The sequence below is a fragment of the Vigna angularis genome, chromosome 6 (assembly GCF_016808095.1).
Source record: "Vigna angularis cultivar LongXiaoDou No.4 chromosome 6, ASM1680809v1, whole genome shotgun sequence".
In the NCBI taxonomy this organism is placed as follows: Eukaryota; Viridiplantae; Streptophyta; class Magnoliopsida; order Fabales; family Fabaceae; genus Vigna; species Vigna angularis.
In genome coordinates, this window is record NC_068975.1 from 28,233,949 (window position 1) to 28,248,949 (window position 15,001).

At 40.8% G+C, this 15,001-nt stretch overlaps 2 protein-coding genes across 2 annotated transcripts; both read right to left on the reverse strand.

Annotated features, from left to right (window-relative positions):
* Positions 1–246: 246 nt before the first annotated feature.
* On the reverse strand, positions 247–1,659 carry LOC128197556 (uncharacterized). Its single transcript, XM_052879615.1, has one exon. The coding sequence runs from the start codon at positions 1,657–1,659 to the stop codon at positions 247–249; it is 1,413 nt and encodes a 470-aa protein (XP_052735575.1).
* Positions 1,660–12,939: 11,280 nt separating this feature from the next.
* Positions 12,940–15,001, reverse strand: LOC108341776 (AAA-ATPase At2g46620). Its single transcript, XM_017579424.2, has one exon. The coding sequence runs from the start codon at positions 14,894–14,896 to the stop codon at positions 13,445–13,447; it is 1,452 nt and encodes a 483-aa protein (XP_017434913.1). The 5' UTR covers positions 14,897–15,001; the 3' UTR covers positions 12,940–13,444.

A 15,001-nucleotide genomic window follows, 5' to 3' on the forward strand; every position in this document is an offset into this window, starting at 1 on the left:
ACACCCTATTAGGACATGATTTCCAGTAAACCTTGGAGATACCAAGTGATGAAAGTTCTCATTAAAAGTTCATGGATGAAAGTGTGATGTCAATGAGCGTAAACCTCATAGTGAGACAAATTAAAGCTCGAGCAAAACAACATCAGTTCAACTTTTACAATAACTTATGCTTTCCAGATAATCCGAGAGTCTTCACTCGTCCATGGCATTTGTAGAGGTGAACTCACGCCTTGCCGCAGTGCTAGATTACATTTCTTCAAACTTTAAACATCCTGAATCGATCAAAAATTGCACTTTATGCTTTAGAGCCTTGCATGCCTCAGTTGAATGTCCACACGTTCCTGCATGATAATCACACCTGGCATTTACGTCATAGTTCTTTGGGTACGGAGGTCGTATAGGCCTAGTTGGACAAATCTTCATGAGGTTTCTACGGAGAAGATCTGGTAGTAACTCCGTATAGGTCATGGGGATAGGAGTGAAATTGGCGACCCTCTCATCACGATTGTAATTTCTTCGTTCAGTGGCTCGACTAGACCCATAGGAATGTGACATTTGAGGATAGGCAGTAAAATGGGAATTAGCTCTTCGCTTCTTACCTTTCTCATGTCTAAGACCATACCCGTTTAGACTGGCTACTAGCTCTGGGCCGAGTGCAATTTTTCCACTTCTTATGCCACTCTCAACCCTCTCTCCAATTACTACTATGTCAGTAAAACTTAAGGAAACGCTGCCTATCATGTGTTCATAAAATGGGGTTTGCAAAGTATTCAAAAATATGATAGTCATCTCCTTGTCGCTCAGAGGCGGTTCTACTTGAGCAGCACTTTCTCTCCACCTTTGGGCATATTCTCTGAATGATTCAGACTCTTTCTTCACTACGTTTTGCAGTTGTAATCTGTCAAGTGTTAGATATTTATTATATTCATACTGCTTTAGAAATGCGTTAACCAGATCTTTCCATGAGTAGATGTGAGTCGATTCCAAACGCATGTACCAAGTTAGAGCCATGCCAGTTAAACTTTCTTGAAAGAAATGAATCAAAAGTTTTTCATCGTGGACATAAGCTGCCATTTTCCTGCAGTACATAGTTATATGGCCCCTCGGGCAAGTATTTCCCCGATATTTCTCAAATTCTGGCATCCTGAACCTTGGAGGTATCACCACATCATGAACTAAACACAGTTTTTTAGCATCTTCAAATTCAAAACTTCCTTCACCCTCTATGGCTCTCAACCTCTTCTCAAGGACTTCTAATCTGCTCCTATCATCTTTAAAATCTCCTGGTGTAATGACACAAGATGGAGACTTCGTCTTAGGTTGTTTTTTCATCATCATGCTTTCAATACCTGGTTGGATAATCTGCCTAGGAATTGTGAAAGTGGTTGCCCCAGGCTCGTCTTCTACCTCAACTGTATTATCTTCGACCTTTTGAGTGTCAAGATGGCCCGAGTCCATTCCTGAGGGTGGAGTATAATTCGGGGGAAGACCATAGGAAGGGAAAGTTTGTGCTTCTGGAACTTCTTGTTGTAGTCTTTGTGCGGATGGATCTCCGGGGATTTGTAAGGCATTCAGGGCTTCTAAGATTCGACTGATTTGTCCTTTCAGCTGTTGGATATCGGCTTCTATTCCTTCTTGAACTTCTACTTGGTTCTCCATGATTTTGCCACCGGTTCGTGTCCTTTAGGGTGTCTTAGACGTTTTAGCTGTATATTTTTTTTTGTGAAACAAATTAAGAAAAAAGAAAAATAAAATAAAAAAAAAATAAAAATAAAAAAGAAAGGAAAAGAAAAGAAAACAAAGTTCAAATTCTCTAGTCAGAAACTATAAAGCTGTGAAAATATTTGCCCCGGTATAATTTTGGAAATTAACACGAAACAGAGTCAATAAGGTGGTTCATCATTCTGAAATCCCCAAAATGCTAGACATAAGAATTCTTGGTCAACCATCGCAGGCTTTAGTCATCACTTTCTTCATTTGTCTGATCAGTTTCTCGCAGCAATCGAGGAATGTTTCAATCCCCTCAAGCGGGTTGATAATTGACATTACAAACTCAATATCAGCTAAGAACTTAGGGACGTCTTTAATGGCCTCATTGGCAAGGGAAGCTAGCTGTGAGAGACTTCTCTTCCAATTCTTTTAGCTTGTCCTTATTCAACGACATATTCTTTCTTTATCTGACTCACCAATCTTTTATGTCCCCTTTTAGCTGAACGGCAACGTTCCTTCTCTAGTTTTGTCATTGCTGCTTCTATCCACTGCTCATCATTTTGAAATTTCTTCTCACAGATTGGGTAGGGGAAATTAATGTGAATTACAACCTGATTGTCTTAACCCTTTCTGCGATCACATTGGCTAAGGGAAACTTCCATTAATAGTCCCTAATCTTGGGTCTCCCTTGAAGCGAACAACATTGCCCCCAAGTGTCTTTAACTTGATGAAACATTTCACCCAAAAGTTCATTCCTCACAAGATAAAATGGCCATGGAAGAAGATGAAGAATCCAATAGGAAGAAGGGAGTGTTCCCACGAGCCCTAGCAGCCCTCCAAACTTTCCTCTAAGTGAGATGCACCTCCAACGAACCGAAGACAGTAACCCCTTCGAATTTCTGGACTAAAGCGCCCATAGAAAAATCAAGAGTGGACGAGCGTCCACTGAAATCTGGACGAGCGTCCTATTCTCTGGCCTGGACGAGCGTCCTAAATCTTGGACGAGCGCCCTCTTATCCACTGGACGAGCGTCCTCTTAACTCTCTGGACGAGCGTTCTCTACTGCCTGGACGATCGTCTTCTCTAAACGTCCTGGCCGAGCGTCCCAAATATTGGACGAACGCCCTATTATCCCACTGGACGAACGCCCTCTTCTATCCTGGCCGAGCGTCCATTTCTGCCTGGGCGATCGTCCTGAGCGTCATGGACAAACGTCCTCTTCCCACATCATTTGGACGAGCGTCCCTTTTAAAACAAGCGTCCTCTTAATTCTCTGGACGAGCGTCGTCTTCAGAGAGCTGGACGAACGTCCACTTGGCGCTGCATGTGTGACGAGCGTTTCTGCGGGCCTTGTGGTTGGTTCATCTCTATAATTTGTTGGAGACTCTTCCAAGCTCATTTTTAGCTCCTGCAAATGATATACAATGTGCGATCTATGCTGCCAAGGGACACACCATTTATGTTGTTCTTCGTTTAAAATTTGCACAAAGTTGCGCTCATTCATTTGCTCTTTTCACATGTGGTTCACAAGGAACAGCCTAAGACAAGTGCGAAAGTTCCTAAAAATCACTTCTTTTTCCAATGGTGACCCATGTTCACCTGACTGAGTACCTGTGATGAACTTTTTGTACAAAATCCAACTTTCTCTTGGGTAATCGTTTACAATGTCCTTGTAATCGATTACATACTACGATAATTCGTCCATGGGGTACAGGGAATTTAAGGCGTCTCCAGTCTCACGGGAAATGAACCACAAATACACCACTGATAGACAACATAACATCTTTCCCTCTTTAAGTTCGTAACAACGATTAAGGGTCCCATAAACTTCAGCCAGGATGGCACTGACTAGATTCTCACAGCGCTCTTTGTCTCCCACAAATGCATTCATAGCGGCATAATCGACGAGGTTTTTTTGACATTTAAGAGAAATCATGACACCATAGAGGAGAAGAGCTAATACATCCGTAAACATTTCCCAATTTTCCTCTTAAGCCAAACGACGTAGGTATTCCTATAAGTATCTTTGAGGAAGGCCCCTCACTTTGCCCTTGATTGTGAACTCGCTTTCCAACTTCATTGGGTGTACTTTCCTGATCCTCGCCAACTACAAGACAAGGATATACTGCTCAAGGTAGCTGTATGGAGTCTTTTCCATATTTAAGACTTGCTCGAATTCTTCCACTGGTGGTACTAGTTGGAAATCTTGGAAAGTGAAGCACTTTAGTGGTGGATCATAGTACTGGGCTAAAGTAGTAATTGCTGATGTTTGGACCTCCACCTCTAACAGACTCAACAAATTCTTATACCCCACCAATATTATCCTCCTTTACTCGACGTGCATCTTTTCGTCAAAATGTATGAACTCGAATACCTCTTGACTCAAAATTCCATGTTAATTTCGATCTTTAGGTTAAGGGCCCTAATCACAACTTTATAATTTTTGACTAGAATCAACAAAATGTGACAAGAGTATGAAGAAAAACAAATGAGCGAAAAAAAAAGGAAAAAGCAAAAGAAAGAAAAGAAGAAAAGCAAAAGAGATATGATGATATGTACGCGGTGCATGATTTTTATTAAGCGAACATGAGGGTTATAAGAAAACACATTTCTCCCTTTTGTGCCTTATCAAAGGTTGGATGACTGAAGTTCTAAGGCCAAATATATGCACTCACAAGGATAGCTTCCTAATGCTTAAATCAGGCCACCAGAGCTATGGCTCTTTTCACTGCTTCTCCACAACAGTTAGAGTAATCAACTAGGTGTGGAGACACAAATGAAAAGAACAGACTCTGGCTGGGGTTCTCACGATAGCCAAACAGGAAGTACATCCCAGAGTGACACCGCTACACAACCCCTTTATTTCTAAGTTGCGCTCAGACCCGGGTATAGGGCCTCACTCATGATATGCATATGATGTGTGTGTGTGAAGGGAGAATGCAATTATACACCCCAAACCCTCACCTGCAAAACAACCAGAAAATTCCCAGGCAGATATAACATGTTTTCTACCCTAGGGTTCAATATAATCAAAACAAACACACATACAATTATGAAAAATATCAAACAAAGATAAAGAAAAAGAAAGGGAAGAAAAACACAAAGAAAAACCACATTGAAATCGCACATCTAATTAAATGGCCTGACTCTCTATAATCCCCAGCGGAGTCGCCATCTGTCGCAACCGGAATCGCGACGGGACGACGATCCAATAAAAAGAATAAATATATTTGAAAAGAGATTTTGGAGTCGCCACCATAGTTTATTCTGGAAAACTACGGAAAAACCATAAAATGATAAGGCATGGTCAAATTGAACCAGATTCTTGGTTCGGGAGTCGGTTACGTGTAGGGAAGGTATTAGCACCCTACAACGCCTGCCTTAAGGCAGTACCTTTAACTAAATGTGCGAATGTGGATGTGGTTTTCAAAGTATTTAACTTCCCCTTAAAATAAAACGCTAAAGAAAACAAACAATATTTTAGCTTTTTGGGCCCGACAAGGATTGACCTTGCTCCTACGTATTCTCATGCAGAATGAGAAATCAGGGTTACGTAGTTCTTTTGAAAACTGTTTGAGAAATTTGTTTGGAAAATTGTTTGAGAATTTGTTTGGAAAATGATTTGGATTTTTGGGAGAATGAGCCTGACAAGGATTGGCCTTGCTCCTACGTATCTCCACTTTTGACGGAGAATCAAGGATCACGTAGTTCTGGCGGCGATATTGATCGTTGTTTTGAAAAGTAGACGTTTTTGGTTTTTGAGGATTTTTATATTTTTTGGTATTTTTGTTGTAATATTTATATTTTTTGCGTAATGAGTACTAGGCTGATGCGTACGATCGCACGAGCACTCACACGGCTTTCTCTTTTTATTGTTTTGCGTAATGAGCACTAGGCTGATGCGTACGATCGCACGAGCACTCACACGGCTTTCTCCTTTATTGTTTTGCGTAATGAGTACTAGGCTGATGCGTACGATCGCACGAGCACTCACACGGCTTTTTATTTATTTTATATTTGGGCAATAAGTACTAGGCTGATGCATACGATCGCACGAGTACTCATACCGATTTATTACATTAAATGTTTTTTAAAGTTTTATATATATTTTTAATATTTTTTTTTATTTACAAATTTTTTATAATTTTTATACTTGTTATGCAAAACAGCACAAATAAGTTTACTATATACATAAAAAAAAAACAAAGAGATGAAGGTTACTATACAAGAGGTTACAAAGAGAAAATTTTTGTTTTTTATCATTTTTTTTTTTGACAGGGGGGCGTGAGTGAAATATGGGGTGCGTGTGAAATATGGGGGTGCGTGTGAAATATGGGGGTGCGGCCCGAAACCTTCTGGATCTGGGTATAAGAATGAAAATGGAGGTGTAATCTGAAATGCGTGTGGGATCCAGTTCTTTTCTTTTTACTGGTATTTTGTTGGCAGAAGAACCACACCACAGTCTCTCTGATTCCAACGTTGACAGCCACCTCCCACTTCGTATTCTTGCCGCCGGCGGTGCGGGTTGGCGGACGGACGTCGCGGTAGCAGGCGAGGCAGAGCGAGGCGGCGTCAGCCTTGCAGGTGACATTCGCGGGCGCTCGCTCGCAGACCTCACAGAGTGTAATGCGTGGATGGCGCGAGGCGAAGGTAATGAGGTGGATGATGGTAGCTCGGCGATTGCGGAAAATAGTAACAGAGGGCGTCAGCGTCCCCAGGCGGTGGGCATGAGGTGCTGGCCGCGTGTAAGAATGATGATGTTGGGTGAGGTAAAAAGGAAGAAGATGATGAAGTTGGTCGTGAGGTTCCAGATGAAGGTGATAGTGGGTGCTCGAGGGTGGCTAGGACAGTGTTTCAACTACCGAGAAGCTCCCGGACAGCTTGCATGCATGAGAGTTGCTGCACCGGTTTCTGGAAGTTGCAAGAGTGGTGGGTTTCTTCCAGGTCGTGAGTCTTCTTTCAAGCTTGGAGGGGAGCTACTTGCTGGGACCCTTTCTCGGTGGTTGATGGATTATGGTTGAAGCTGGATGAAGGGATAATGATGTTGGAGATAGTATATGGATGAAGATGAGCGTGATGAATATGGTGGGCTGAAAATGGGTCTCCGTCAGTGTGCGTTGGTGATGGTGAGTGGAAATTGTGGATGCTGAATCTTGAAAGTGGGATTGTCGTGAGTTGTTAATGAATGAAGAGTTTTAGGTTCAGAGATGAATGATGGATGATGGGTTGGAGGCAATGGGCGTTAGAGATGAAAATAGGGAAGATGAAGGGGTTGGCCGAATGGTAACAACGAAGATGGTGTGCTGGAGTGGTGAATATGGGAGTTTGGCCGTGCGCGTTAGTAGTGGAAGGCATGTACAAGTATTCCAGGTGATTGGGTTGCCTCCTGTATTTCTTGTAGGTTTGGTGTGATTCACGGTGGTTCCCTGGTAACGGGTGAATGTTGAGGTATGGATGAAGATGGGGATGATGGAGGATAAAGTTCGGGATTAGGCCGTGGTCATCGGTTGTTGGAGATGAGTGAAAAAAGGGTCAGAGGTGTAGGCCATGATCTCTGGTTGTGGTCATGAAGTGTCGGCTGTGAGGTGTAAGGATGGCCGTGAGGTATTGGATATGAAAGTGATGAAGTTGGCTGTGCATGAGTATAGGAGATAATGGAGAAAGAGAATGCGATGAAAATGATAGGTGCAGGCCGCGGGTGTCAATATGGCTTGTGGCATTGGGTGAATATGGATGATTGATATTGGACGTTCAGTGTCATGGAGGGATGAAGGTTGATTTTCGGTAACAACAGACGTGCACAAATATTTACAACACTAGCCATTCATTAAACAACAACATATGCAAACTTAACATACGTAAGCTGAACACATGCAAACTTAGCAACAACATAACAGAGGCATGCTCAAAGGCAACTTAACAGAGGCATATTCAAGATCAATCAATCAAATTCAGAAAAACATGGAGTGGAAGGCATTACTTACCTCTTGAAGCTTGGTTCACTCTTTGCTAGCCTCCTGCGTCCGATCTCCTCCTCCTCTCGGTTGGCTTTCCTTTGCAATCAGGTGCTCCTTCCCCAGTTCCTTTTTTTTATGGCTGGAGTGGATGAAGGTTGTTGCTGGAAGTGAGGGCGAAAATGGAGGGCTGGGTATGGGCGTTTGGCTGTGTGTGTCGGTGGTTGGAAATGGAAGAAGATGATGGTGTTGGATATGAAAATGGATGAAGATTAAAGTACAGCCATGAAATGGTATAAGGATGAAGAAAAATGGTCGTGAGGGGTATCGGAGATGAAAGCGATGAGGTTGGCTATGACAGTGGGTGAATATGGATGGGGACGATACTGTATAAGAGTTATAGGTCCAGTGGTGGAACAATGTTGGAGATGAAAGTGATGGCCGAAGGGTAGGGATGTATATGACGGGCTGAATATGGACCTTTGGCAGTGTGTTGGTAAAAAAAAAAAAATGAAGATGAGGTGAGGTGGTTACGGGCGAGAGGAGTCAAAGTTTGGGATTGGTGAGGCTACAGTGGAAGGGAGTTTTCGGGTGTTGGAGATGAAGGTGATGGAGACGGTTTTGTTAGGGGATTCGTTTTCTGAGTGATGGTCGTGAGGGGAAATAGGCCAGGGTTGAAAATCCAAGCATGGTGGCTTACAAGTAGGACCAGAGTTGGAGTGGACAGAGGCTCGAAAAAATGTGTGAATGATGATAAAGGTTGGGGAAATGGCGGGTTCTTATGATGTACATGATGGAGGGAATGTGAATCAAATCTGTCTCAGGCAAGCCATTCAGAGTGATGCTCAAGCGATGTTGGAGTTGAAGATCCTGGTGCTCAGTACCGTGGTAAATGAATATGGATGAAGGTGGTGATAATCTCGGCTGTGTGCAAAAAAATGGAGGATCAAAGAATCAGGATCATGGTGTTGGCCCTCTCTATTGGTTATTGGGAATAGGTGAAGATGAGGTGATTAACCGTGAGCCCCAAAACCAAGGTTGGTGTCCCCTCCCTGTCTCAATGATGATGAAAGAATCCCAGATCATGGTGTTGGCCGTGTGTGAATGTCATAGTGGCGTAGCAGGCTTTACAGATGCCATACAGAATCTGTACAGAGATTCCAGATGGGCGCTCGTGGAAGACCAACTCAGGTGGAAGTGTCAGCTAGGAATATTCTCTTCTTTTTTTTTAATTTGTGAAAACCCTACTGCGAGTGGCTTTCACTTTGGCCGCGTGCTTGCTTTCACCACGTGCCTCCAACAATTTCTCTGCCGTCTGGGTGTTGAGTGGAAGCCAGGGTGCTGAAGGTAAGCGGGAGCAAGATGAATGGGAGGCAGACTCAGGTGCCAGCAAAATGATTCTCTAGTTTCCCCTTTTTTTAATTTAAAACGCTGCCAGAAAACCCCTACCGTGAGTGGCTCTTCAGACGGCTAATGGCGGACAGTGGCAGCAGCTGAAGGTGGGAATCTTTGCTGTGACGCTCAGACAAATTTAAAACGCAGCCACCAACTATTTGGACGCTCGGTCAAACAGAAAACGAACGTCCGTTCATATTAAATGAACGAACGCTCAAACCAAACGCGTAAAATCTGATACAGGCCGAACGCAAACAGTAACAAAGAACGAACGTTCAAATAGCCAATGAACGAAAACCGAACGTTCACTAACACAAAACAAGACCGAACGTTCATTAACACAAAACACGACCGAACGGGTACGCAGTGAAAAGGACGAACAGTCACTGTTTGGACGAGCGGCCACAGTAACAGTAGGTAAATGACGAACGGCAGAGGACGAACGCTATGATCAAAGAGGACGAACGCTCACAAGCTGAAATACCGGACGAACGGTTGAATAGTGAAAAGGACGAACGGTTGCAGCGACAAAGGGGAGGACGAACGCGCTTTCAGCAACAAGGAAGAAGGACGAACGCTCACTATTCGGATGAGCGCCCACAGCAACTGTTTGGACGAACGGCCTCATAGAGGACGAACGTTTGATCCCCTTTTTTTTTTTTTTTTTTATTATTTATTATTATTATTTTTTTATTTTTTATTTTTTAATTTTTATTATTATTATTTTTTTATTTTATTTTTTTTTGTTATTATATACCCCTTTTTTTTTGTATTTTATATATTTATTCCCTTTGTTGGTGAAAATAAATTTTATTTAAACAACCCGGACGAAATTGAGTGTTGACATATATATATATATAATCTTTTATAAGAACCTCTAAACATTGTTTAGAATGAACTCCGAAACCACTATACATTTTAGAAACAAAAAGAAGAAAATCCCAAAGTGCATCGATTGGTGAGAAATGAAAGCAGAGGAATTTACTATAAAGAAACCTACTTTTATTTAATCTAAGGGAAATCCAAATGCTGAAACTTGCAGAGATGAACATCGGCAAAGACCAACCCTTTTGTTTAGACTTACATAACCTTCTTTGCATTCTTCTCTTTACACTTGATAATTTTTATTTTTTTTTAAGTTTTCACAGTCTTCTTCCACCTGCATCTTCATGCACCAAAGTCAGAGAGACGATGAAGGATGCAGAGCGAAGGAAGGGAGGAAGGAGAAGTTGGGGATGACAATGGAGGTGTTCGAGTGCGTAGCGGTGGTGGAGTTTTTCAAACCCAATTTTTAAAATGTTTCTTTTATCAAATGCCACTTAAAATGGTCTCTCAATGTCACGTTCAATAAATTGTCCTCGTCAATTTGACATGTCATCAGAAACTGTTAAGTCAATTTAACGATAGAGACTCAATTAAATCAATTTTTTAATATAAAAAATTAAATTGATCAAACTTATAAGACGAGGATCTAAGTGAGAAAATCCAACATAAATAGGGACAACAGGATAATAATAAAAAATTTTACTTTAGTCTCAGCTTTAAAGCCTTAAAAGTCTTTCTTCTACCAAATTAGAGTTGACGAAGATGTCAAACGTTTAATTAACATTACAATTAAATATAGCATAAACTTTTATAACGTAATACAGCCAAATTTTCACGACAAAAAGGTGGGTTGTCTTATGATGAAAAAAACTAAAAAACATTAGAATTTTATACATATATTTCCATTATTTCATTTTATTTTATTTTATACATTAAGATGACAAACTGTTTAAAATTATTTAAATAATGGGGGGTTATCTTAATTTTATGCACTTGACTACATTCACTGTAAGCCTTTATTAAGAGAAATTCTTAAAACACTTTTTTATTGCATTAAAGAAACTCTTGTTATCGGGATAAATGAACAATAATAGCTCATAATGTTAATGCCAGCTGTCGGTAACAGGTCATCTAACCGGTGGGTATGGAAGCACTGTGCTGTGCCTGTGATGATGGTACTGTCTTAATTACTGCCCATTAATTTCTGAATTAAATCCAATTTCACAATTTTGGTCCCTAAATTTATTACTTCAAATTTAGTTTCTTAATTTTTATTTATTTTTTATTTTAGTTTTTATTCTTTTATACAATTTTAATTTCTTGATTTTAAATATCTCTAATTCTATTCAATTTTCAATTTTAAACAATATTTACCATTTTTGTTTGGTTTTATACAAAAATAAGGCAGGCACACAGTGCAGCTTCATCACTGCTTCCAGCTGGCCTGATGTTGAAAATTGCTTCCATTGAAATAAATAGTGTGACCTCATCACTGCAGAGAGGGCAAAATTGTTGTGCATGCCATTGCCATGATAAAAATTAAAGAACTGAAAGCTTCTTCCATTTGTTAATGTCACTTTGCATTATTAGACTGCAGCTCAGCTTTCATTAATTCATTTTGAAGGAAAATATTGATTACCATTTACCCAACCCTACATTCCAGAGGCAATACAGAATGTAAGATCACAAGTGAAATTTTATTACAACTTTCTTTTTCTTTCCCTTTCATTTAAGTGAGTTATTGTCCTATCACCACTTAATACTCTGCTATAAGATCAGAATCTAACTCAATAACATTCAGTAAGTCACTTTATTAAATTAAATGGGAGAAAATTAAACTTTTTACTTCACTCAAGTATATTAAGAATGAGCACAAGAACAAAATTCCACGCCAAAAAAAAAGATTTTTATACTCTTTTTAACAAATTTAGTTATTTTTTAAGAGATAGCATAGACTAGTAACAATCGCTTGACTTATTATCTCTATATTAATTTAAAACAAGTCAATGGGCAAGGTTTTTTTATGGGATATTTTTATATTCAAGTAAAATCTTTATAATAGAAAAAGAAAAACATACGTGTAAAAAATAATTTGAAATTTAAATTTAGGAAAAATTAAAGTTAGCGCATCACTCCTTATGACAAAGTAAAATGAAAAGATTAAACACGACCAAAATAAGTAGTCCAAATTATTATATGAAAAAAATTAGTAATAGTAAAGTATCGAATTGATAAAAAAATAGTGAGGTTATGCGCGGGGACGCACACAATATCTCTTATTCCGTCATAAAACTACAATAATTGAGTTTGGCGGGGAATAAAGAAAGGAATACGCAACCAAATGACATAAATAATAAAGATTCAAAATTATATACTATATACTTGGCTAGTAATTAATTTGCTTTATTCATCAAAGATGCTTGCTAGTTGGATCCATGGTTAGAGGGTTGGAATATAAAATGGGAATATGGAACGAAGAACCATACACATGTGACTCTTCATAATAAGGACTACATGTCATTAAACAGTGTAAACACTGTTTAACACTATATAACTTTTGGTCACTGATAGGCTCCGGAAAATAACCACAACTGAGATTTTCTGATGGTTTTTGTCAGCTATTTAACACTGTCTACTCGTGTATGCATGAGTTTGTGTTTACTTCGTGATAGTGAACCCAGTCCTTGTTATATGCGTTGAAATAGATATGCATTAAATTGACTACTATATTCGCCGATGACTTTGTTTTTTTCCTTTCAATTGTATACCAACTTCACTCACAACAACAGCAAACATTACAAAAGCTCTTCTGATATAGTTCACACTTCACACAAAAGACAAAAAACAGAAATTGTGGTGAGGCGTTATTATTGAAACTGTAATCGATCGCTTTAAGTTCTGTTCATCGATCTGCTATATGTAAATGAAAACAGAGACCAGTGCTTCAAAATAAGTGCTAGTTTAGACATGAATTAATTCAAGAAAATTCATTTTCTTTTTCAACGTTTTCACGTAAATATACTGTAAAGGAAAATAACCATTTCGTAATTTGTAACCAATCAAAGCACTTTTACAGACTTTATATTCTAACCCAAACTAGAACGAAATGAATTAACATATCATTCTTATGACGAAACTTTCGGGTCGTGGGGAGAGGAAGAAATATTCGAAGTGTGCATGAAGGATTTTGTTTTCCTAAAAAAATAAATCTATACATTAGATTGGTTTCACAGTTCACCAAAATGAGGAAACAAACTCTAAGGATAACCTTTCTTCTGCCTATGTAAATTATTTTCCTATATGCAATGTATCAATCTAATTATAAAGATTTACAGTTCGACGCTGATGGCTGAAAAATGGACAATAACAATCACCTTGTAAGAGTTGCAATGTTTGCATCCCATGAACAACTGTTGTGTTCAATTTGGCTATGGACAAAAAAGCTTGCCACCAAATTGTTCTTCTTTGAAAGGGTATCTGTAATTATCTGTTTCCGCCGAATGAAGTGCAATTGGGAACATTGCACATATATTTCCAATCAAGTGATGATTAGTGACTATTTATCGCAATGGAGTAGCGGTCAAGGAAGAATTGGAGGATGAAGATTTTCTCGTAACCCTGAATCTGAAAAAACTGTACAGTCTCCGCAAATCCTTAACCGTATGAACACCCTCACTGCAGACAATCCCATCCGGTTCATCCATTTCATCATCCTCCTTTTGCCGTCCGATCAAGCCGCACCCCCTGCCATCACCGTCGGTTTGCAATGCGGTTATGACTGATCTAATGGCCCGACTCGGCGAGTTCCGGTTCGCGATCATCAACTCACCGATTTCAGCGGGACTCAAACTCGCACCGTTTTGGAAAATCTCTTGCACCTGAGGGAACAGCTTATGGTCCTTCACCCCAAGGTAACTATTCGCCAGCGTCTTAAACGCCGAAAAATCACAAAGCGGAAAATGGATATGCACATCGACCCGACCCGGACGAAGCAGGTTCGGGTCAACATGCTCCTTCGTGTTCATCGTGAACACCATCACTCTCTCTTCCGCGCAACACGAGGTTATAAGCCCGTCCATGAAGTTTAGTATCCCCGAAACGCTTATTCTCTCCGTTTTCTCCGCCACAAACCGGTCCAGGTCCTCGATCACCACCACCGATTTCGGCGTCGTATGCAGGAGGAGCAATTTCAGATCCGAATCGCTAGGGATTTTATTCAGGTCGATGTCGAACACGTCGTAGGAGAGGAAATTGGCCATGGCGGCGACGAAGCTCGATTTTCCGGTGCCGGAGGGACCATAGAGGAGGAAGCTCCGTTTCCAGACGCGGCCGAGGCGGTGGTAGTACTGTTTCGCTCTGAGGAAGGATTCGAGATCGGATTTGACCTTGCTTTTGAGATCCGGTTCCATGGCGATGGTGTCGAACGTGGAAGGATGAGTAAACGGAACGGATCTCCACTGCCCAAACTCATCGGCGCTGTTGGTGAAGAGGCGCAAGTCGCGCTTCCCTTGCAGCTCGATTTCGTCGGCTACGGCGTGAATGTGCTGAAGATAAGGACGGAGGATTCGGCGCTTGTCCACCTTCCTGATCTTGAGCACGTAGGTTCCGGTTCCTTCTGGGTTGGGATGAGCGGGTTGGTTGAACCAGTAGACTGTGGCTCCGAGAAAATGGTCCTGGATGGTTTGGTTGGGGGCAAGGCAGAGGACGACATCGTTTTGGTTCTTCCCAGTGACGAGGTTGGCTAAGTGGGAGTCTTGAATGGAAGGCAGGGAATGTAAGTATAGGGAGAGCTTGGTGTAGAGGTGGTTGTGGTGTTTGGTTTGGTTGAGTTCAGGTACTGTGAGGAATTGATACACGTGGAACCAATCTTCCATTCTTCTCCATACCCTCTTGCCACACCCAGTTTGGAACAGCACGGCCCCAACCACCGCGAAAAGGAAGGTGGCGGTGGCCGCGGCGGCGAGGGTTAACAGAAATATGGGAGTGAGAAGAATCATGGCAAAGACGCTCATCCCCCTCAAAACACCATGTTTGGATTGTTGAGAGAGAGAAAAAGGCTTGTTTTATTTCACAACTTTTCAATTTATTTGTTTACCGCTCTTCTCATTCCATAGACT